Source organism: Urocampus carinirostris, chromosome 9, assembly GCF_059441175.1.
Source record: "Urocampus carinirostris isolate Australia breed hairy pipefish chromosome 9, RoL_Ucar_1.0, whole genome shotgun sequence".
NCBI classification, from domain to species: Eukaryota; Metazoa; Chordata; class Actinopteri; order Syngnathiformes; family Syngnathidae; genus Urocampus; species Urocampus carinirostris.
In genome coordinates, this window is record NC_142357.1 from 6,043,850 (window position 1) to 6,069,406 (window position 25,557).

At 37.1% G+C, this 25,557-nt stretch overlaps 1 protein-coding gene and 1 pseudogene across 4 annotated transcripts in view; both read left to right on the plus strand.

Annotated features, from left to right (window-relative positions):
* Positions 1 to 25,557, plus strand: part of LOC148359176 (teneurin-2-like) — a 444,001-nt gene that overhangs the window by 270,729 nt on the left and 147,715 nt on the right. The window contains exon 5 of one of the 4 annotated variants that reach the window (XM_088344352.1): positions 24,665 to 24,871. The exons of the other annotated variants lie outside the window; for them this stretch is intronic. Coding sequence (XP_088200478.1) covers positions 24,665 to 24,871 — 207 coding nt within the window. The remainder of the gene's footprint in view (positions 1 to 24,664; positions 24,872 to 25,557) is intronic. 4 annotated transcript variants of the gene reach the window in all.
* Positions 4,758 to 4,886, plus strand: LOC148359178 (U2 spliceosomal RNA; annotated as a pseudogene).

The window sequence follows — 25,557 nt, forward strand, 5'->3', positions numbered from 1 at the left end:
AATTACCTTTTCAAAAATGCATTAAATAGATGGAAAAAAATAGGCCACGATTTGGTGAATAAAAAAAATGTTTTTACAAAACAATGGTTTTTTTTTGTTGTTTATATTTTTGTGGGGTTTTTTTTCATGTAAACCCAAGCATAGTTGAGTCAATATTTGACCTCTGGCGAAATTATTGTTGACTCTGTGATTTATAAAGTGTGGGTTAAAAAATGCAAAAGGCATGGGGTTAATTTCAAAGACTAAAAACAATTGCTTCTGTAGATAAGATATGTTGGCCTGGAGAAGGATGGGCACCACTCGGCCCGGCTGTACATGCCCACGACACATGACTGAAAATGGTGTACCTACGACACTAGTAGTTAAGGCATCCAACCAACCAACCAGATAAAATGTACTCAGACGGCTAAACATTTCTAAATTTTTACCGAACTTTTCGATGTTATGCTATCAAACAACACGTTGTACTATAGCATATGTATTGGCTTGTTTTGAACAAGAACCAGGAGAGCTGTTTGTTGTCCCAAGTAGCAATCTTGTCTAATTATGACCACCAACGTTTTATTCAGCAATTTTTCATGGGGCTAGTTTAATTAATTTGTTTATATTTTTTCTGACGACGGCATGTGTGGCAATAAATCTTTTTTTTCTTAAAGTGAGACGTGAATCAGTAGAAATGGATGACTGTATTTATACTCAGTGTAGATGACAATATACTGAGGTTGTATGCATGAATGAATAGTCATTGAATTTTTGTTCAAAGAACCCTGAGTGAGTCTATGCAGTGACCCAGATGATTTTGCTGTATAGAAAATGCACGTATGCATAAAGTGATGGACAGATAGATGTGAAATCTCTGTCTGCTACATCGACAAAAAGATAGACGGGCATATCCTGCTGACACTGCTCTCAGAGGCTCTTCACTCAAGCTCTTGCTTCCACTTCGCAAAACATGCAGATTTCCACTCAGCTGTCCATAGCCAGAGCGCCTCAGAGGCAACTTCACTCTCCTGCCATCACAATTACAAAGTTGCCAATGAAGCCCAGCAGGTAGTAGGCCCACTTTGAGCACAGCACGTACACAAGTTTCTGAGGCAGTCCGTGTCATTCTGGTTAAGCTTGTAATCTGCATGTAATTAACATCTGATTCACCAAAGCATCAGCTAATAATACAATCAGGAATGAAGACACCCCCACCAGTAATAAAAAGCCGAAGGTACTGGATTTGTTGTGATTACATGACCACCCCTTTTCCTCTGCCGCTCCCAACCTTTCACGCTGTATCATTAGCAATATGATGGCATTCCAGAAGATCAAATCCTCTAAATCCATAGAGCAACTAACTGCAAAATAAATTGGGAGCGCAATATAATAAAATGGCAATAATTAAGGTCTGCAGAAGCAATCAGAAAGCTATTAAGCTAACTTAACCAATTAAAAGTTATTTAAAACTCAAAACTGCAATAATAGTTCAGTTTGATGGTGTTTTTCAGGGGGATCTTGAAAGGTTTATTTCAAGTTCATTTTAGAAATCAGCAAGGAATATGAAAATGAGAATTATTGATTTGTAGCATCATCAATATGAAACAGAGTTAAACCACCAAAGAAGGACTGGTACGACTGGGCTTTTGTTTGCTTGTCTGAATGGTGAAAACTTCTGAAACACATTGCATTGAGAACATGTTTTAAAAAGTAAGTACTGTACAGTGTTTAGCACATACGCCTAACACGCGAAAGGTCCTTGGTTAGAGAAGGGGAGGAAACATGTGTTGGCCTGGAGAGGGATGGGTGCGACCAGACCGTACTTGCTGACGGCACACTACAGGACTCAGGTGGTTAAAGAAATCCATCCATCCACCCACTACCACATCAACTTTGCATCTCTCCGAACTAATAGAAATACAGTCGTTGGAATATCAAAAGGACACGTTCAGCAACTTGCGGCATTGCCTTGTTAACCCTTCAATGTGGATGGAGACTGACTGATTTAACATGCAACCGTCAAGACCCTGAACCAGTAGTGATGTGAGAAAAACGGTAGTATTATTATTTTGATTTTAGATTGCTTTTACCAAAAACTAAAATGATCAGGTAATATTTATGTAAAACATGTATTAATTAAATCATGTCTGTTTTTAGCGTTGCCTAGCCTACTCACTCACGGCTGACAGATCCCTTGACTGCCAGGGTCGTAGGGGCACCACACCCTGTGGTTTGTCTTGGGCACGAATGGCCTGGCGGTGCCCATTCCTCTTAAAGCCACCTGATCTGACTCAGATGCGGCACCTTTATCATCTGGTTGCTATTGTGCATTGATGTACAGCTTCATCCCACTGTTTGGAGATGAGCCTCAGCAATGACAAGCAGCGATGTGTGACAATGCTGATACTAAAAAATAAATCACTGGGGAAAAAACATAGTTCACTAAATGTCGCAAGTGGGCAACACTGGATTGGTTTATACAGAAAAGGAAGAGCATTTATCAATTATCCTTGCTGTCATATTTTGATAAAATGTGGATTCAAGAGACAATCCTCCATATTATTTATGTGTTTGTACCCATTAAATGCAGTTGACACTATACATTCGTGGAAAGTCCAAGTGGTTTAATCCAATCCGGCCCCTTCAAAAGACACAATTTCACGGAAAGCTAGTTGCAGCAACCGACCATGATTTTATTTTTTTTTCTGTTCCTCATTAGTCTGGTTGCTACTAAAAATAGATTCAACATCAAAGAGTGTCAGCCTTCTTTTTTAAGTGTGATGCAGAAGAATCATTGTCCTCTGGCTTTTTTCCACGCTGATTCCGCTCGTTCCAATTTTGGCCACATTCTTGTAATTGTCAGTTAAATATATAACTGACTAAGCTGCACACATGCCGACTTCACATAACCATGGAATGGAATGCATCCATGAGATAAGAGTGACATGAAAATCCTAATTTTACCTATGCAAGGGCGCAATAACGCTTTTTTATATTAAGATACCATCACTTGCAGTCTATTACTGTGCTACCTCTTTTATTTCATTCCTTTTTTCAATTCTGCATTTTTATATTGCCTGTCTGTATCATTTCTTTTGATTCAAGCTTTCTCCCGTTTTCATTTGTAGTGAAAATGCCATTGTCATAGCAACCAGATGTGTTCAGTTGTCAGGTAACTGTTTTTATAGGCTTTACTTTTTATTACACTACAATTAATGGAAAATATTTGTTCAAGAAATGAATTTCTAAAGCTAGTATAGAAAAATGGGGATTAATGTATTTGGGTCAATCGAAGAAATACGTACCTGGAGAAAGGTGGTAAAATAAATATGCTATTGAGGATAAGTGGTACAGATACTGGATGGATGGGTATTTAACTACATTTCTGCAAATATCTCACAAAGGGCATTATTATGTCACATCTAATTTTGGGAGATAACTATGCATCACGGAAGCTTCCATGTTTTCTCGAGAGGAGAAATGAGAGTGCATGTCAAAAGCTGTTTTAGAGGTGTTCTGTGTTTGTACATTATGCAGATGCAAACAAAGCAACAAACACGCCTGTGGGCTCAGGAATGTCTTACATTTTTGAATAGGCCTGAGATCATGTGTTAGTAGGTTTCAGTTTTTGGAGGGAGGGGAGAAAAAATATTGAAATAAAGCCGGCAGTGTTCAACTATGTATACTGAATGTAGCAAGAGGAGCAGGAGAGAGAAAGCACACAATGGCATTTGCAGCTACCTTACAACAAGCCATTATTGTACATATGCAATCTGTGTACCATTGTCCGTTAGAGATAATGGATGCCTAAATAGGAGGAACAAAAACAATTAATTAGAACTTTCGGAAGATTAAAAACAACCATATGAAATGAGGTAGAGTAAGAGAGAGATAATCAATAGTAAAACAGAAATACATTTTACTCCCTAATACAATGAAACCTCGTAAACCTGTGATAGGCAAAATCTCAAATAGAATCATTTACCGTAAATTCCGGACTATAAGCCGCTACTTTTTTCCCAAACATTCAACCCTGCGGCTTATTCAGTGATGCGGCCAATTTATGTAGTTTTTCTAACAGCCGCTCGAGTACAAAAGGTAAGATTTAGCCCGGTGGAATATATGCGCCGAGGAAGACGTCTATATGACAAAGTCTCTTTCCCATACTGGGGAAAACGACTTTGATGATGTCAGTTATGAGGAGGAAGATGAGGACGGTTTACCGAGATTTCTACAAGTACCATATATTTTTTTAACACACCCGTTTTACTGTATTGCGAGCGTGTTCCTAGTAGCGTTTTGCTACCCTTCACAGGCACAGTTTGGGATGAAAGTTATAATATTATTATTAAAGCTTTGAAAACTCTCTCTCTTTGTTTGTAAATATGTGTAACCGTTTATAATATGTATTTGCAACTGTATATTTTTGCAATGTATTTATTTTGGAGACTTATTCTGATATGTTTTCCACCGGCGAATCAAAAAGAAGGGGCGAAAACAACGGGGGCTGATGGGAAGTGGAGTAAAGGTGAGACTTGTTTGTGGACGCAGCGGACAATAGTGGATATATATTTTCCCACCCTTACCTTTGGAAATATACATTTTTTTTCCTTGGATTATTTTCAACGGGACCTGGACTCTGCAGGTCTGCATCAAACCTTAAGTACCGGTATCATTTTCCGTTCATTTTGCCGGCTGTGGTTTTTGGACTGTGTACTTTATATTCAGTGAGGTTCTAGTGGTAAAGTTTCATCTCTTCCCTACGGGAACGGTGCATCATTTCTATAGTTTTTGACTTGCCATGATCTTTGATTTTTGCAATCCGGAGATGGAATAGGAGCTTGCTCTGTCCACTCCACGCATCGGCCCGGTATTGCAGTACCTCCGGGAACGGTGCATTCGCAATGATCGCAGCAAGGCTTTAGGACTAGGACCTTAGCTTGGCCTTTTGGCTGAGAGTAAGTGTCCCGGCTCCTAGGCTTTGTAGCGTATTATGAACTGACCGATAACGGATAATGAATAACGAAGATACAACAATAACCCTCAAAAACCCCACAATCACAGGACTCTAAGTCGGGTCTGGGTTAATTTTGTGATTGTGTTACATGTTTTAATGTGGGCGCATGCGGCTTATGTACAAGTGCGGCTTGTGTAAGTACAAAAGCGATTATCCTCTCAAAATGTGGTGGGTGCGGCTTATAATCAGGTGCGCCCTATAGTCTGGAATTTACGGTACTTCTTTACAATTATTATTCAATTAAATACTATATTATACATTGGTATCAAAGAAGAGACCCATTTCACATGCCTAAGCATTTGTTTTACAAAAACAACAAAAATACTCTATACACTATGCATGTAAACATGTATTTACTTATCTTTAACCAATTACTACTCTCGTACGGACTATTTAGCCAATCAGAATGCAGAACACAATCATGATGAAAATCCCTAAATCAGCCCGGCCACAAAAGGTGAAAATCATTACAGCGGGGGCTTACTGTACTTCAAACACTTACCTTATACTTAAAGTTCAAAGTTAATATTCATCTGATGTCATTCCAATAGCACAAACACATTAATCCACATGCGCTCACATGCTTTTAGCATGCGAGCTATTTTGAAAATGATCAAGTCAAAAATTCCAACCACAGCAAAAACCTAAAACATCTAAAATGTATTTTTGTACATGTTGTATATCGCACCAATAACCAAAACAATTAAAGAATGAAAGACATTTTAGCATTAAAAATGTTGCTTATTTGTGTAATTGAATGCTAACAATATTTTTCAATGCACACTTAAATCGGATACATTTGGTCAAAATCAAAGTATATAATGAATTACTAGTACTGTAAGTAGTGTAAACATAAAGATTCAATTCTAGTCAGCCTTTTTTATTGCCATAATGTTGTGCCATGATGTTTTTGCAAGAATTAATGATGATTACCAGTGCACTACTGTACTTTATTTTGATTAATCAAAAATTATTCTTTAATACCCTAATACTAAGCAAATACTTATTCCTAAATATATGTCTGAATTTTAATTAATTAATTACTATATACTGTATTTCGTTTTCAACATTTGGAGGTCTCTTCTTTGTTATTGCCGTGAGCAACGATCATGTTCACGCTAACATGCTGTATTTCATTGCTAGATGGTAGTTTCTCAAAAATACAAAGTACTGAATACATTTCCCCGTGATCGACTAATCTCGTGTAGGCCACTGTCCACATAATGAGAACCCCTCTTTAAATAAAACACATTGTTTTTACCATAATATTTTAATATAGTATGTACTATTTTTTTCTCCCAGGTTTGGCCCTCTGAGGTAAATACTGGTTGTTGTAATGCAGTGTAAGTGTTGTAAAATTCAAACCTGATTATAACATTATTTTCAGCCTGAAACAAGCCAACTGTGTGCCTAATTGCATTTTTTTTCCCTGCAAAGTCAATGCGGTTGTTTTTTTCTGCTAAGTCTACATCTCCATTCACTGCACAAATCGCAAGACAAAATGCTTTTATCAACATTTTAAATGACGGAAGAAAATGTTGACATCACCATAGGTGCAAGTTAAATCTCAATCTTAAACCTGATTAAAAATAAAAGATGAAAAAAAGCCATTTCCACGCGTTTACGATCCATAGTCCAGGGTTTCTGAATCAAAAGGCTCTTCACAGGTTACTGTGGTAACACAAACTCATAATTGATAAATATATACAATGCATAAAAAATGTTTATTCCAAGGAACAGAATCGTGGAAACTGTGCTAGAGTGGTAGACATTTAGTGCTGTCTTATTATTCTACACTTTGTGCTCTTCTTGAAATCAAACATGACCAGTTTTTCTTTTAAGGGATATGCAAAGGAAAGACATAGTTTACAAATCCTCATGAAAAAAGACTTGCATCTGTGTTTTCAGCAAATAGTGCATGCTTCAAGCTACTGACTTCATATGGAGGAGGTATACATTTTTTAAAAACTGGTATATTTGCCCGTTTTGTCTGGTTAATAAAAAATAACACATACTGCATGTGTTATTAGCAACAACATTAAAAAGCAAATTAAGCCTCTTAGAGGGCTGTGTGATAAAAAAAAACGACAACTCTCTTAGGCAGATTAAAAAAAAAAAAACTTATAATTCCCATCGGGCTCCGTTTCAGTGCCCAGCTAAAGGATAGCAAGCACATCTTTTTTATGGCGCACACTAATTTCGGCAAGGCCGTGTTTATTACCAGTGATTCTGTCCAGTCAGCCAGTGACATTAAAAAATCAACTGCATACCAAACACGTCCAACAAATTAATTGGAAACCATTAAAAAGTTATCTTGGATAAAAAAAAAAAATATAATAATAATGAGTAAACGTTTTTTAATAATGCACTGCTAGGAATCTTATTGTGTTGGCAGATCGCTCAACCATTACTGCTCTTATTATATTGGGAGGTTCGGGTTCGCGCCCCGGCCGAGTCATTCCTAAGACTTAAAAAGTGGTCGGCGGCGCCCTCTGTTGGCTGCGGCTGCATCGGCTCGCTACAACGGGTCAGGTGCAATCGACATTTCGTTCTGTGTACATTGTTACACAGAATGACAATACAAGGAAATTATTATTATTATTATTATTATTACATTTTAACTTTCTTTCTACTTGAAAAAAAAATCTGTGATTGACGTGGATGGATGGTGATATAGTGCACTGCAGGAAAGAGGTCTAAATATAGTGGAAGCTAGAGCTCTTGTTGGTGAAAGGAATGAGTGGAGAGGCACTGAGAAAGAATAGTGGGATGTTTAGACGTGTTCTAAGGGATGGGCAGGTCACTTGTATGATGTGGCATGGCCGCTTTCTTGCTTCCCGTTTCATCTGGAGGGACGAAAGCATGACCGCCTTGGATGCCGAGGTGCTTAACTTGTTTGGGTGTTCGGGCATTTGGGGTGGCCATGGTCATTTTTTGGTGTGTTTTTTGCTACTTTTTCTTTTTATTCTTTTCTTTGTTTTTGTGTTTGTCTTACTTGTCGGTCACCCCTCACGAGGGATATGACCAGGGTAGGTAGGTAGGTAGGTAGGTAGGTAGGTAGGTAGGTAGGTAGGTAGGTAGGTAGGTAGGTAGGTAGGTAGGTAGGTAGGTAGGTAGGTAGAGAGAGAGAGAGAGAGAGAGAGAGAGAGAGAGAGAGAGAGAGAGAGAGAGAGAGAGAGAGAGAGAGAGAGAGATTTTCAATCGATGTTTTCCAGGAGAAACAAACAAAAGTGAAAAACACTGAAGTCTTTATATTTAGTTTAGTGTTTTTCTCATTTTAAAGGGACTTTATGTATTACAAACACCCAAATCATTCATGAAAAAAACAACAATATTATTATGAAAAAAATAAGCAAAAATACATGAACTATCATATAAACGTGCATTTTTTTAAATACTTGGAAATCAAGAAATATATTTTGCATGCACCCAACATGAGGCTCACCTAGAAAGAGATGACATGATTATCCTGCATCTTACCGCAAAGGATACAAAAAAATAAAAAAATAAAAACCTGCGAAAGACTGGGAAAAAATATATAAATAAATAATATAGTAGTATATCACCTATTTGAGAATTGTTTTCATATTTATCTTAAAAGTCAAATATTTATCTTATGATACTTACTTACATGCGACAATCAATATTCTATTAGAAGACTGTTCTGCTTTTAACATGTATTTTTTTTAAATGTAAATAACTAAATTTTATTCTTTATTGTTTTATTTTTCTATTCTTACCTTGATTTTTTTGTAAAGGCAAATGTATTTTATTTAATTTTATCAACTATTTTTAACAAGCAAAAACAAGTCTTCATTTTATGTGAACTTAACCTGAGACAATGTTTGGGATTTGTTAAGTAATCCCACACAATGTTTAAAAAAAGAACCCAATTTATAAGATGTATTTTACCCGGCTTTTATAATTGGGTTGGGTTGGTAGGGATTCCTCCTCAACCACTAGGGTTGGGGCTCCGTTTGCTGTGGCGGGTCTTGGGCAAGTACAGCCTTTTGGCCTCTGCAGGTCAACAAATGTTTCCACCATACCCATAAATAGTTGATTTTCTAAACTCAGTGGCATCTCTTTGCGTATGAACTTGTACGAGTCGATGCACATGATGATTCACTTGCAGATCCTCTGTGTCTATAAAGAGCATGTTTAGATGTAATAGAAGGCTGAGAGAATGCACCTGTGCGTGTTCATATCCCTACACTTTCAGGAGAATGGGAATCTTCTTGGTGGCCGTGCTTGTGGGCTTTATATGGAGAGCGAAGGCTATTTATTTTGACTGCTTTCAATAAGGCTCCAAAGAAAGAATCCATAACGATGCCATCAATCTACCACAACAGAAACAACATATATGTTATTTATATGGTAATGCAGCCTTCAGGGTGGCCCTAAGTTACGCAGGGGACATCTGACAATGGAAGGCGCAAACGCATTGTCGCATCCTAGCACGAAAACCTGAAGACATGCAAAAACATACCTGCACGTCTGTCTTAGTTAATACGGCATAACAAGTTTCAATTATAAGATGCAGACAAATGCAGTGCTTTGCTTGTACAGTAAGCCGAAAATGTCGAGGGTTTTGTTATTTATTTTCAAAATAAAGCCTTTGCCACGTGAACCTTGACAGGGACAATACAACTAGTATTATGTGACATTATGCGTTAAATGACTTAACAAGTGGAAATGCATCACAAAATATTGAAGACAAAAATGATAAAGAAAGAAACAAAAGAAAAAAAGAAAAGGAAAAACAAAAATAACAAATCTTGTAAGTAGATAGGAAAAAAGGAAGCGAATGCAGAAAAAAAAGTGAAAAATAAAGAAACTTGCAAGAAAAGTGAGGGGAAAAGAGAAAAAACATCAAAAAAAAGAAAATAAAGTATAATAATGTAGCATTATCCACAAAATGAATGAAAAACTAAAATAACTATATTATTCTAACAAAAATGTTTCACTCGACAGTAAACGTTTAACTAATTTTAAACTTTTTATTTTTCCTGTGCAACTCTAAAGTAAACTCAGAATCTCTAAAGAGGTGCATGACTGCTGTTCTGCTACAGAGCCTCGGGACACTATGATTTACTGTGCATTTCCAAATTATATTTTTGCATAATTACTCTGGCATCTGTTTCAGTACTACATAAAACATGATTATCTTTTGCAGGAGGTTGCTTTGTTACTCTGACAGTTGTGGCGATAAATCAAAATATTTTCTTTTTTTTTTACCTTTAGCATCCTGATATATGCAACAGGTTGCTGGGTCGCGTTGCTGGATGCTTTCAAAACATTTTTTTATAGAATTAACTAAGTTGTCACTTTATAATCATTGAATAAGGTCCAAAAAACAATTTATATTTTCTTCACAGTTCTCTTAATATAGCATCCCCCCAAAAAATACATTATTGTATTAGTATAGCCAGAGGTGCACACTGCAAATTAGTGTATGTCTGTCATCATGCTTGTTACATACCGAGAATAATGGTTGGAATATGTTCAGTTCAAATTTGCTTTGATGGGGCAACTTTAAATTTAACACAAGTCAAGGCCAGGGTAGCTTTTATTCTGGAGTTGATACATGATACTTGCTTAGTATTGACTATTGCCATATACTATTGTTGTTTAGCTGTATATATGAGTGAGGTCTGACAAATGGCGATAGTAAGACCAAGGGTTCTGATTTGGCATACAAATCAAACTCATACAATAGAATTAGTTAAAGTATTAGCAAGCTAACCACAAGCTGAACCATCCAGTAATGTTTTTCTTATTGCATCGACTTTTCATTACATAATAGAAGATCTCCTATTTATTGATGATTTTATTCAGAAGAAAAATAGACTTCATTTATAAGTTAAAACAATGAAACTCTTTTCTATGCTACAGTTTATATTGCTTTTGTGTATGTCCAATAAATTATGAATATGATGTAGGTTCATGGGTTAGTGGTATACACGTTTTCCTGAGATTTCAGGCGTCCTGGTTCAATTCCCGCTACCAGCGTCCCTGGGTGGAATTTGCATGTTTTCTCTGTGCCTGCATGGGTTTCTTACAACACTCCAAAAAACATGCTTTGCAGGTTAATTGCTGCGACAGTCTGGCAACCAGTACAACAATTAACTTTTTCCATTGTTTACCCTAAGTATTTTAAAACATGTATCTGAGCTGCAAAATCCCTGCACAGCACAACAGCCTATCGTGGTCATTTAGGAAGCAAACACATTTTTTCTGTTCTCCCCTGAGTATAGCACAAGAACCGCCAGTCTGTAAGAGAAAACAATCCGATCAGAGCAAAGCCACATGAAGCAATAAACAACAATGACACCAACACCACTGAGGTTGAAATGTGGGCGAGCGTGTGGGGCGGCCAGCGAGCACTTACAGTGGCAAGCTAACACTTGCCAGCAGTCGAAGAACAATGGAGGAGATACATTGCAAGTTACACCTCGGCCTATTTGTAATAAAGCATCCTTCCTAGCACATTGTTGTGAAAAGAAAGTGCTGTTTACTTACACAGATGATGTTTTGAACTCCAATTATGTGTGACTTCACTGGCATATTTTTGCACGAATGTTGGCCAAGTTCTTTATTTATGTAAATAATGCCACACACTTCCACAATAAACTATAGGTATTTTTGCAATGATCTTATACTTTTCACGTATCAGCGTTATATTTTCCCTATAAAGTGTCGGGTGGAGACAGTATATTTTGTTCTCGAAAACCTCCTGCGTGGGTTCAAATCCAGCTCCCGGCCTTACTGTGCGGAGTTTGTATGTTCTCCCCGTGCTTGCGTGGGTTTCCTCCGGGCACTCCGGTTGCCTCCCACTTTCCAAAGACATGCATTTCAGGTGAATTGGCCGGTCCAAATTGTCCCTAGGTGTGACTGAGCGAGTGAGTTGTCTGTCCCCGTGTGCCCTGCGATTGGCTGGCAACCAGTTCAGGGTGTCCCCTGCCCACTGCCCGATGATTGCTGGGATGGGCTCCAGCACCCTGCGACCCTACTGAGGATAAGCGGTGCAGCTAATGAGATGAGATGATATATATATATATATATATATATATATATATATATATATATATATATATATATATATATATATATATATATATATATATATATATATATATATATATATATATATATATACATATATATACTTTTTTTTTCCCTTTTCTTTTTTTTCAAAGGATAAAAATCATTTCAGGTGAAGCATTTTCACAATAAACAAATATGTCTTGCTTATAAGAAGACAATGGTGAATTATTTTATTACATAGGTTATTTTAGGGGAGACGATTGTCAGCAAGAAGTGGGACCTTGTTTTTGGAAAACCCATATCCCACAAGCAGAGCACCCAGTGGACTCGTGGTGCATTCAAAGACAAGAAACACAATTGAAACTTTCAGATAATTGAAGATAAACGATGTTCCTCAAATATGCCTCTATCATGAATGCTAATTGTATCACCTTACTACAAACTTATATAAGAAAATGAACTCACAGTCTCAACAGTTCAAAATGTACTTGAGGCGAGTATTAAAACAGTTTTTAGAGAGGAACAGGCTTTTGAAAAAGAACCAAATGTTCCAAAAAGTTTATGCCATCAGATAGGCCTCCTTTGATGTGTTTACATAGCTGTTACTTTGTGTTAGTTTGTAGCTTGATGATTGTATTTTAAAAGTAGCTAAAGCATATTTTCGGCTAATTTCCTAAAAAGACTGACATCACATAAAATCCATATGATTGGACTGGTTTATTAGCCAAAAAGTTGATTATGGTCTAAAGTGGATGACTGAATCCAACCCCTGGACGTAGGTATGTTTTTTTTAAAAGAGTGGCAGCCCACAGTGTGATGAAGTAACACAATCCAGATGAAAGAGAAAAAGGCGAACCGGAGGCCAGAGAAGAACTTAGACTGTGTTGCACATCAAAGCCTGATCCGGCGATTCCATCGCCTCTTTAGGCTGCGAAAGCCCAACTTTATTAATTGAACCGCTGTCTGTCGCACGGTTGCACGTCTCTTAAATGACGCCCTTATCACACTTTCCGTGTGCTCGTCTAATCCCTCCTTCCCTGCAGTGGTGCTGATTACAGAAGCAGGCCAGGCTGTGACAGCGCACATTCCAGATTTGAGAAGCAGACAGGAAGCACTTCATGATAGCTGCCACGCCCGGCATCCATTTGTTGCGCTCGCTCGCACAACAGGTGCGCTGCACTATTACATCCCGAGGAAAAGGCATGAATAGAGCAGAAAGGAAGCGATGAAGATGAGATGGAAGCGGCAGATAACGAGGAAAAGGGGCCCGTTGTGTCAGCAGCTGTATCGCCTTCCGCATGTGCGCTGCAAAGATGCTGACTGACAGCTCCCCCTCAGTCCAACATCTGTGCTGGCATCTGTGGTGAAAGTGCTCTGAAATGTACCAGTGTAGGTGTGCCCGTTCCTCTTTTTACCCGTCCTTCTCTGCACGCTTCACTGGACCATTTTCTACACTCTCCCTATCTCTTTTTTTATCATTAAAGAGCAATGTAGGGCGTGTTACTGAAAAAAAGTAATTATTTACAGTGACGAGTTACTTCCCCTGGTTCTAAAAATTATCCAGAAACGGTGAATTTTTAAAAAGAATTTCACAGATAAAATGACCACAATTCTACACATTATGTACTCAAATTCGCCCCATTGATTTTGTTGTTCCTGTATAAGCCACACCCCCTTCCCCTGTGCTATCTACCATTTGCTATTGGAGTACACATCAAATATGTGCATATAAAATGACCCCCTGATTTCACTATTTTATTTTATAATTGTAAATGCAGCTTAGATGTGGGTATATATGGTAGGAAGCATATGAAAATATCAATAGGGCGACCTTATGTGCTCTCGTACATTGTGCTTTTCCCGGTTTGAGCCTTCTTCATGTGCGCCACCGTAACTGTTTGAGTTGACTTTTGTAGGTAGATAAAAACGCACCCACTCTTCTTGGATGTTTCATGATGTGCTTTTGAAAAGTAGCAGAGTAACACACCATGTTGTAGCCACAGCTACAATACTTGTTATCGAGAAAAGTAATTGTGTTCCTTTTTAACACGGTACTCCCAACATTGTTGACGAGGTAGCAGAGCGACGTGCAACAACAAAGTGGAATTATGGAATCATTTTTCCAGTATTGCCATCCAGGTGCAACGTCAAAGCTTCATGGCATGGATGAAGAGATGATAAACGGCTCTCGTTAGAGGAGTAATTTGTCTATCCTTTTTGGACGGGGCTCCAGCTGTCGTTCCGCACCCTCCTCAGCCAGCCATGCCTCACCTCAGCCAGATGTGGGGGACGGATGGACAGCACAAGGAAGGGAAAGGAGGGACAGAAATAGTGACAAGGACAGAGAGGAGAGGCATTGTGATAGAATGGAGTCAAGCCCTCGTAGCAGAATTGCAGGAGCAAATGTTTATCTCGTCTTTTATGAACGTTTTTATTGCTGTATGTCCGCTAAATGAAGTTTAACAATTTTACTCTAGACCTGTGGCATTGTGCACTGCAAAAACAATAACAATTCATAATATAATTATGTTTTCTTTACTTACAAGTTGTTTTTCTTTAGGTGAACAGAACTGTATAGAATAGAATAGAATAACATAGATGTCATTGATAACAACAAAGTGAACATTATTTGCGACAAGATTAGTCATAGTTATCCGGCATCCATCCATTTATCCATTTCTCTGCGCCGCTTATCCTCACTAGGGCCGTGGGGTTGCTGGAGCCGATGCACTCCAGGATAAACAGGAAAAACACATAAAAAAAACCTGCAAAGAGAAAAATGAGATGAGACAAGGCAAAAAAAAAAAGATTACAAGGTAATGATTGAGACTGGACTACATATCAATACATTCAATGTCTTATATTACAGCACGCAAGGTTGATACTACTACATAAACTGTGTTTGATAAAATGAAGCCAGAATTTGACATAAATACCTAAATCTAAAATGCATGAGCTCCTAGACCAGGGTTGAACAAACTTTTTGAGTGGCGGGTCGCATTGTGTTAAAAAAAAAAAAATGCTAATCACCTGGGTAGCCGTCCTACAAGAAATGAATGATTGATTGGATTTTTGATACCTGCCAAAACACAAAACATAGTCTTGGTTGACATACCTCAACAATACAATAAGGAAAAAATAAAATGTAGGTTCATACATTTTTTCTCATATGTATTTACGAATAAAACTGCATGCTCTCATCTACATTTGCATGTTAGATTTTATTTTATATTTGATTATGGAGAGATCATTTCATCAAATTAGTTTTGAAACATACAGAATGGTAATTTAAAAAATGGTAAATGGTTTGTATTTTTATAGCGCTTTTCAGTCCCTTTTCAAGTCCTGATTTAAAAATGTAACATGCTAAAGGATAGCTTAAAAGTGTTTTTTTTTTTTTTTTTTTTTTTTTTTTTTTTTTTTTTTGGGGGGGGGGGGGTGGGTTTGGCATTCAATTTGATTAATAGGTTTGATGGATGAGAGCATCTTTACTGAAAATATTTTGCCAGCTATTTGCACATTATCTTTGAGTGCAGTCCACAGAAAGGAAAACCCGGGACAAGAGTTAGACAACATTTTAAATAATAGTACTTTTTCGACCATTATACTGTATATATTATAATATGTTTTGCCATTTTTGTTCGGCGGGCCTGATCAAAAAGCCTGACAGACTGAGCCATATTTTGCCCACGCCTGTCCTAGAAATAGAGTCTATTATCTGCAAACGGGATAGTATCTTTTTTGGATGTAGTTTAAACAATTACACTAGGTAGGATGGATCTTGTATTTTTTTCAGCCCTTTGAAAATAAAATATTGCCATTTATATGATCAAATATTACCTTTGACACAACGCCTACTCTTATATAAAAGCTGTTATGTTTTGGGAGACAACTATCCCAGGAAGTAGGACACCTTGTTCGTAGGAGGCACCCACTGATTTTCATCTCATCTCATCAGCTGCACCGCTTATCCTCAGTAGGGTCGCGGGGGTGCTGGAGCCCATCCCAGCAATCATCGAGCAGTGATTTTATTTTATTTTATTTTTTTGCTAAAGTCGCGGTGGGCTTAAACACCTAAATTTTCAAATATTGTTTGTATTATTAGGGATGAACTAATCAGTGTACCTCAATGGTGTTACAGACACAAGTCATGTGGTGTCACGCCACTTTGTATTTCTACCACGTGTGTGCTGTACTTAGAAAAACAATCAAGTGGTCGTACTAATTGCAACATGTTGGATTTAAAAACAGAGTTGCACGGCAAATTTCATCCAGATGGTTGGTGAAGGGAGGCGGCTAAAAGATGGCAAGCGTCTGATTGTCAAGAGAATCACGCAAGGCCCTTTCCAAGCTTTTGTTCTAATAACACAAACCAATTTCCACTGACCTTTCTGGAAAATGTAGCGGGCAGAAATGACAGAGTTAAGGATGCCCCGCAGCATAATTGCTAAAGAGATTAAAGTCCTCTTAATTGCTTTTGGCCCACCGTAACATTTTTTGGGGTCTTTTTGTAATTAATGTGATTTAAAATATTAATAACTATCCCCAAAAAATACACAACCTCACAAATGTGAGTCCAGACTCAATCAAAAGTGTTCCTGATCATTAATAGCATGCAGGAATAAGGTAGACTTGTGTTTATGCACAAACACAACACACACATACACACATGAGTAGGTGTTTATTAGATGTTTACCTCTTCATCAGTGGTTTCAAACATACGGCCCGCTGCTGAGATCAGGCTCGCCAACGGATTTACTCCGGCCTGTGAGACACTGCTGAGAAGCTCAAGAGCAAAATGAGCAGCTTCCCATCAAACAATGACTTGCGGTTTTAAATATGTCCTATGGATGTTGCCAAAACCACACACTGGATCTGTATTTGCTGACTGCCATTTATCAAAATAAGAGTATTTGAGGAAATTCTTATTGTGATGTTTTTTTTTACTTAAAATAGAAATCCAATAAGCGCTGTTTAATGCAATATGATTGCACTCACGTGCGGTGCATGAATGTCTCTCTTAACCACAACATTTGCTACAAAACTACGATTTGTATCTGTTAGCATCTGGATTTAAAAGACAAAATTTAAAAGTAGCAGTGTGGTGTCTTTTAAATATTTTGCACTTAAATTGGTGTGTGTTTGGCGTTTGTGTTATTTTTCGGTTCGTGGAAAGTAACTGTATTGTTATCCTGCCCTTTTTACAAATGCACAGTTGAAAAACACAAGAAGGTTACTTGTGTTATTACTATGTTTTTACAATGTGATTATTATGCTATTAACAGATTGTAATTAGAAGGGGTAAAGGGTTAAAATATGCATAGTCAACCACTAAAACATTGTTTTTAAAGACCTAAATCATGTGAATAGTATCTGATGTCAGTTAGAAATCAAATGTTTAAGAAAACCCTATTTCATCATTGATGGGCTATTTTCTTTCTGTTGGCTACTCAGCTGCTCTAAGAAGTGGCCTAGTGCCTCCGGGCACCGTGTTGGAGACCCTCGGTTTAGACATCAATAGATTATGAACTTGCAAGGAGAACAGGAGAAGGCCCTAAAAAAACATTCAATATGCAACAGGAGAAGGCCGTACAAAAACATTCAATATGGAAAAACGACCAAACCTTTTCCAAAGATCCATGCCTGAGCCCTTTCTTTTTATTGAATCCCATAGGCTACAAAAAGCAGATCAGGTGCAAATAAAAAGTATGGAAATAAAAGAACAGCAACAAGATTGGGCATCAGTGACAATAATGTAATCAGCGCATAATAGTAGAAACTGCAAACAGTGAGCAAAAATAACAAACGACTGTAGGCAATAATAATTATCAAACTACCACACAATCCTGGCATTCTCATCCTCAGCTCTTTGCACCAGTCCGATAGTTAAAAGGGAACATGTGGTTTACTTATTATCCATCCCTCTTTATATCACAGAAAATATCAGCAGTTTTTACTGTCCGAAAAACAGAAAAACAAACATTAAATCATTCACCTAACGCTACTGGAGTTAAGTTTTACTGGACTATCAATATCGTTTTAGTTAATCGCAAGACCCGTACAGAAGCCCTGCCCCTTCCAATTGCCTTAATATCAGTCTGCTGCAACGATCCCCTCATGCCTGTTATGATGTTTTCTTTGCCATTGTTGATCCACTTTTTCTCAGTTTATACTGGAGATTGACTGAAACAGCACATGCGCAGATGCATACCCATATAGAAGACAAAAGCCGGTCTCCTCTCTGGGGTGCGGTTAATGCAGAGCTGGAGATCGATGTCAGCTTTGGTTTTCCTGACACACGTTGGAAGCCTCTATAGGACAGAGTAGATCCATCAGTCTGGCTCCTCTTCTATCAGATACATCTCTATAAAACCAAGATGGCACCTGTATTGATTAATGTGCCTCACGGTGATGGGACTTGGTTCAACTGCTCTGTTTGATGGTCTCATTTGCTGGGCACACCAACTAAAAGAAACGCCAATTTTCAAAAGTAAATGTAATCAATCTAATGTCTTTTTTTTTTACTCATTGTGAAAATGTCTGTACATTCATACATACAGCGACTAAGCAGTCTATCTTGTAAGTACCATATTTGTTTGTGTAGTAAGAGCATTTATTTTACATAAAAAGGAATTACACCAAAAATTGTTCAACTACATAAACATTGTTTTTAGCATCATTTAAGCAACAGTGTGTATTATTTGGCCACTAAACGTCGCTGAATGGTGAGCTGAGAGCTACTTTTTATTACCTTTCGGGGTGATATTTCTAGAATAACATTGTTTCTATTTTAGGTTTCGTGTTTTAGAAGTAGAGTCAAAATTGGCTTTGTCATCATGCTAGTTAAAAAAAACATTTCGTAGAAATTGTGGAATGCTCTGCCCCCTGAGATTTGATCCGCAACCTTAGTGGAACTGTTTAAATCTAGGCTTAAAACATACTTCTATTCTCTAGCTTATGAATGACCTATATTTTCTGTTGACAATATCAGTGTATTATTTGTTATTGCAACATGCATTGCAGCCTGGTCATCCTGGAAGGGGGATTACCTCATGTGTGGTCCCCTCTCAATGTTTCTTCATTATCCTCATGTTGAGGTTTTTGAGTTTCCCCTTTCCCTCATGTAAGTTTTAGATCAGGGGGTGGTGTAGTAATAGTCTTTTCTTAAGGGCTACCTAGTACCCACTGGCGTCATGTTGGATACTACTGGTGTAGTGCAACCAAGTTTTAAGCACAAAAAATAATACAAACTACGGGGATTCAAAGTAACCAAATTTCACCATTGTATTTTATATTTTTTGAACAACCTTTTTTAGGTTTTTGGATACCTGTAGCAGGAAATGGTGAATAATTTTCTGCCCCCTTTAGGTGAGGCACATCTTATGTATGATAAATGTTTATATCTTCACCTATAATTATTCCAAAAATGCATTTTATTTGATTGTTTATGTCATTTTGTTTATTACTTAACTCAATACATTTTTTTTAATGAACGACATTTTATTTTCTTCTACAAGGCACTAAATAAAACACACTGCCCTTTAACACTATAGGCCGTGCTGTTTTCCAAAATAACTTTGGACAGTGTCATGTTCGCTGCTAGGAAAAAATGTTAAAACGTCGTATCGTCACGTCATATTGTCAAATATAAAAAAATTGTGAATATGCTTGATGGCTGTGTTTTGCTGCTGTTGGTGTCAGTGGATTTGTTCAGACCGAGGACAATCGATTTTGGCCTGGACGGATCTATTGACACTAACAAAGATGTTATATAATGAAATTGTGAATATGTTTGATTTTCGAGAAGGTTTGTTCAAACCTCACTTTGTGTTTGCTGTTAAAAACGTAATATTGGAATATAATATTGTGAATGTGCTTAATTGCTGTTGAGATTGTCATGATTGTTTTCTGTTTTAGTGTCAATAAATTTGTTCAAACCAAGAAATCTTTGATATCAGCAAGATTGAAATTATTCGAGAAATTATTTTTTTAATAGCATGCGGCACAAAATGTATGTTTACCACAGCGTGAACAAGAAAGTGATCAACATCAACTAACATACTCTTAGAGAACTCGTGTTATTTATTTATTCATTTATTTATATCTTTACACATTCTAACTGCCCACGACCCTAGTGAGGATAAGCGTTGTAGATAGTGGATGGATGGATATTTCAACTTGAGCAATCGGTTCACACAGCAAAAAACTTTAATGCATGTGAATTTGTGGAATGTTAAAGATGGGTAATGAATGAGCTGGAATAAAGGAAGCCAAAGTTAGCATTAGCAATCTTAGCTTAGCTTGGACTGAAAAGAGCTTAACATATGTTCAAAATGTTAGGGTTTGGCTGTGAAGATCCAAAGGCAGAAACACAAACCAAGTGGGAAGTTTAAATGGGAGATAAATGAATTAAAAACATGGGGAGTCTGTGATAAAACAGGCAACAAAAACACAGTCCAAAACTAAGAGCTGGTAAGATATAAGAATTATTTAGTGGGCACAGTATGGGCGTAAGGATTCGGTAGCCAGTATGGAGAGCAATAATCCGACTAAAGAAGTTGTCGCCGCAGTCATTTTATGCAGGGTAGGTAATGAGTTTTTTAGACAGGCTTTCTTTTCCATTTGTCTGTTGACGCCCTAGAGAAAGCTGGCATGCTGGATCATAGCCGAAAATACATAAAAAATAATCTGAGTTTCTGTTCACGAGACAGCTTTATTTAGTTTAACGGAAAATTTTAAAAACTGTCTTTTTCAAAACTACATTTGGCAAATGAGGCAATGCCTATTTGTGGACCAAATTTGGACCACGTGGGATGACCTAAAGGCCACCCAATTTTAGACGTCTTTTTTTCTGGAGCTAATCATTTACACTATTGCAAAGACCAGCTTTGCCCTAGAATCTTATGCCCAAAAGATATATGATGCTCTGATGTTTCGGCATGGCATGCCAGGCTGCTAGCTACCTCTGTTCATCTTTGGATGACAACCGGGATTTAAACACCCCCAGCAGCTGTGACATGAATATTAAATAAGCATGGTGATGTATATCATGCTGTATATTATTTTTTTTTTCGTCATGTGTTTTCCCGACTGCTATGTTTTCTCGTTTATGTCGAAGTAAGTTTTTATTGCAAAGCAATGCAATTGTAACATGTTGTGTTTTACCGGAAAAGCATTTTTATGTTTACGACAACTTTCCAACTTTATAGGAAATGTATGGATTTGTACTTGTCAAAGGAAATATTTTGGGGATAGCAATTAGTAGAAAGGATGAAAAGAAAAACAATGGAATTCATACTTGCATACACATTGGATTTCCCCGTCACTGAATTAAGCTGATAAAGTCCACTCCGGGCTGTCCCTCATTGTCAGAACATTTTGGGCTACATACACTGTGAAGAAGTGATTCCAAGCCTTTTTTTCATTGCAGTATCTAAGAGAAGCTTTCTTTTAGACAATTAGATAACTGATAATTGAAAATACGTATAGTTTTTAACCCCAGATAATAACATGAGCTACAAAAGATACAAGTTCATCGTATTACATTTTTGGTTGAGTTCTAAATAACAGAGAAGAGATACATCTTAATATGAGCAAAACGTCTGTTGCAATAGCATGAAATAAAGTATTATTTGACAGTTTTTCTATTATGTTTTATAGATAAAACAATAATACTTAAACAGTTATAAACTACCAGCCAATCATTCATATCCGATTGCAATTATACTGACTTAGTTAGATTTAGTTATTGGATTTTAGTTTTTAATTATTTACTTCATATTTGAGGTTATTTTCATTGTCATCATTTTTATTATCATTATTTATCTAGAAAATACTTTGTTATTTTTAACGTTTTATTGCTTGGCACGTTTGCCTAACACACAAAAGTTCCCCAGTTCGAGATTGGGCGGAAACATATGTTGGCCTGGAGAGGGATAGCCGCCACCAGGCTGTACCTGCCCAAGACACGACAGGAAATGGTGCCCCTACAACCCTACTGGTTGAGGGATCCAATCAACCAACAGTAAAGTATAAAATAGCTCAAAAAATAAACATTTTGAAATGAGCTCAATGGTTAGCTAATTAAGCATGTATTTGATTTTGCAGTATAAGTAGAAGGAAAGAAAGTGCTATAATTAAATTCACTCATTTTGCATTGATGCACCAAAGATATGTGATAAAATCTCAATTATCCCTTAAAGGGCCCTTAATTTGCAATTCAATTGTGTCAAGTTTATTTTTATACTTTAATATCTCATTTGACGCTGTTTCAAACGTTTTGTATATCTACACGTTGATTAAAATAAATTAAGGCCTAAATCTGAAGACAGCGAACATTTTAAAGTTGTTTCTATACCATTTTCAGAAAGGTTGCTTAAAGATCAATTAATTTGATTGTATAGGATTCTAGTTTGTGTTTTTGACTATTATACCTCTCTCTTTTTCATTGTTTTGACTAGTGTGCACTGTTTGAATCATTGTCACTCTCAGCCTTTCTTGGATCACCACACCTTTTAGAGCAGATGTGCTTTTATGACAGGTTGGAATTTCGTATCTGAGGTTGGGGTCCTCCACTGTTCTCCTCACATGTTCAAATTCCATTGATGTCTCCTCGTTATATTCAGTTCCTACTCAAAATTAACTTAGTTGTAAAAATAAACATTTGAATCCTCATTTGTTATTGTTGAAAAAGTGAAGACTATTTGCATAAAACAGCACAGGTAGCTATCATGGGGTCACTAGCCTAATATGATGTGCCTTTAGTTTGACGCCTGTGATATAGACAAATACTGGCGTCCACATTAACACTAGTAGCCATTTTTATTTATCATAGCAGGCCTCTTTCTTTAAGGTTCAGGCACATTTTCTGCATTATTTTTTCTTCTGTGTAGAAAATCATGCGGCAGAAGTGAAGGTCATCCATTGTAACCTCCCTGTTCTTAGAGAAATGACAAAAGATGAATGGATGAAAGCTCACAGGGTTCCTGTGTCTAGTTCCTGCCCCCACACATTCTACCTCACAAAGGTGCAAAACAACCTACAGTATTACTGAGGTTTTTTTTATTGTTTTGTTTTGCTTTTGTTTTGTTTTTAATTTTAATGCCGTCAAAAGAACGTTTTTTTAAAGCCAAAGGCTATAAGGTGAAAATAAAAGATTACGGTTGTGTGGCAGCCTCTTTGTTTGACTATTTAATTAGTGGTGATAATAAGCTGAGTTCTTTAGTGAATTGTTTGAACTCAGTGTCCTCATTCCTGTGGTATTGTTGATGGATTGAGCAAAAATATGGCAGATATAATTACTCTATATTTTGAGCTTTCTCTAAATAGATTGTATTAGATTTGTCTTTGTCCTTGATTTGCAAACCTTTGGAGAGTAAAATGATTTCTCTCTATCCGTCTTTTGTCTCTGGTGTATGGGACAGCCTGATTGTGTCCAAGCGTCCCAAGATTTGGCCCATTTAAAATGTGGATGTTCTTGGGTACATCCTTCATTATAGAAATTGAATGGGGTTTAATCAATTACACTAAATGCTATTCTATTCTAAATGCAAAAACTTAAATTACATTTTTTTCCAAAGTCAGATTAAATGCAATTACTAAAAATATAATTATTTTATAGTAGGAAAATAACATGAAAATGAGAGTTTGGGGTTATTTTTGTGTCATTTTGAATGTATTTATTTCAATAAATGTATTTCACATCAGTGATGTTACCCCACAGAAGCTAATTATTTGCACATAAAACTCAAAATTTTGTTAATGTTTCCTTAGTAGTATTAAATATACAATTTCACATCAGTGATGTTACCCCACATCAGCTAATTATTTGTACATAAAACTCTGTCGAAATTATGTTATTGTCTCCTTAGTAACATTAAATATACAACCAATAGATGTACTTCGTACAACCAAATTCAATACAGGACATCCGGCAACAAATCTGCTTGATAAGTTGACAAGTTTTATAAACCAAGCATTACAGAAGTATTTTAGTTGTATTTTTGTCAGTGTTGAAAGGAAACTATGCTCTTAAGGTAATGCAATTCAAACACCGAATACAATATTTTTACAGCTTTTTCAATATTCAAAAATTCAACCTAACTATAAAACATTTTGAAAAAAACCTTCTCGCTTTTAGTACGCTTTCAAAATGGCTGACAATCATTTACAGTATATACCAAAGGTGCGGAACACGGCAGGCTATAACAAAAGGAAACATGTGTCAGTGGAAATGTCCCCAAATTCTACCTTCACACCGGTCCAATGTCCAGACTAAAAAAAATATTCAACCTTAATGTCACTATACTGCAAACGATGAAATTAAAACATTGTATAATATAATTGAAATTCAAACTTTGGTAGGGTTAAAGTTTATTTTATACTTAACCATTCTAATTTTGTAACTTCACACAGTTTGTGGTTTTTTGTTACTATGCACAATTGTTAAAATCCTGCTTCCAAATGGTCTTTGTGATAAGTTTTTTGTCACACTTGACCGGATTTCCTTAAATTAGTTATTGTGCATCGATGTTTAATTGTTGGCCAAGAGCATCACTGTCAGTCATGCCATCCGTATCGTCTAACATTCACCATTCGCATTTGTCTCCTTCCATCCTCCAGGTCGCCCAATGCCTCCAACCTCTTCCTCTTCCCTGCTCCCTCCGTCCCATCTGTCTTCCTCGTCCGTCCCTCACCATTCCTCCCCAGGCCCATCTCCACCCATCAGGGAGTGCCAGGTCCCCCTTCTGGAGAAAAACTCCAACCATTCTCACCTGGAGCACCATACAGACGACTCCTATATGCTCCGGGCACAGCCGTCCTCCACTGGTAAGAAATGCACCCGCTCATTCGTCATGCTTGCATACTGTTCATACATTTGTGCTGTCGATCACTGTATTGCATGAAACCATTATGCATGTATTTTTCGGACTACAGGGCGCACCTAAAATCCGCAAATTGTCCAGAAATTTGAAAGTGTGCCCCTATAACCCTTGATGTGGATGAAATTGGAAATCCACAAAGTATTTATTGAATATTACACGGATGATACAGTATACCACTGTATTTGTGCAATGATTAATCAATCAAAAAACATCACTGAAATAATTCACAAAACTTTCATTGCAATGGGAATTGAACTCAGGTCGCGTCAGTGAGGGCACCAAAATCTGACCACTAGAGCACCAGTAATATACACCAGATAACATATTAAAAGGCATTTGATTACCGTATTTTCCGCACTATAAGGCGCACATAAAATGTGTTGTTTTTTTTTTTTAAAGCTGACTATGCGCCTTATAATCCGGTGCGCCTTATATATGGATCAATATTGAATTACAAGGTCTCGCAACTTACGGTAAGCAGCCACCGACTCCATTTTTCGCGTAGAAGAAGAAGTGCGCTGTGCATACTGGGAAATATTAAACAACGATTCTCTTTTATTTGTGCGTTTGTATAAAGACCCTGAAATGGCTCCTATTAAGAGACACGCTTACAACGCACAGTTTAAACTC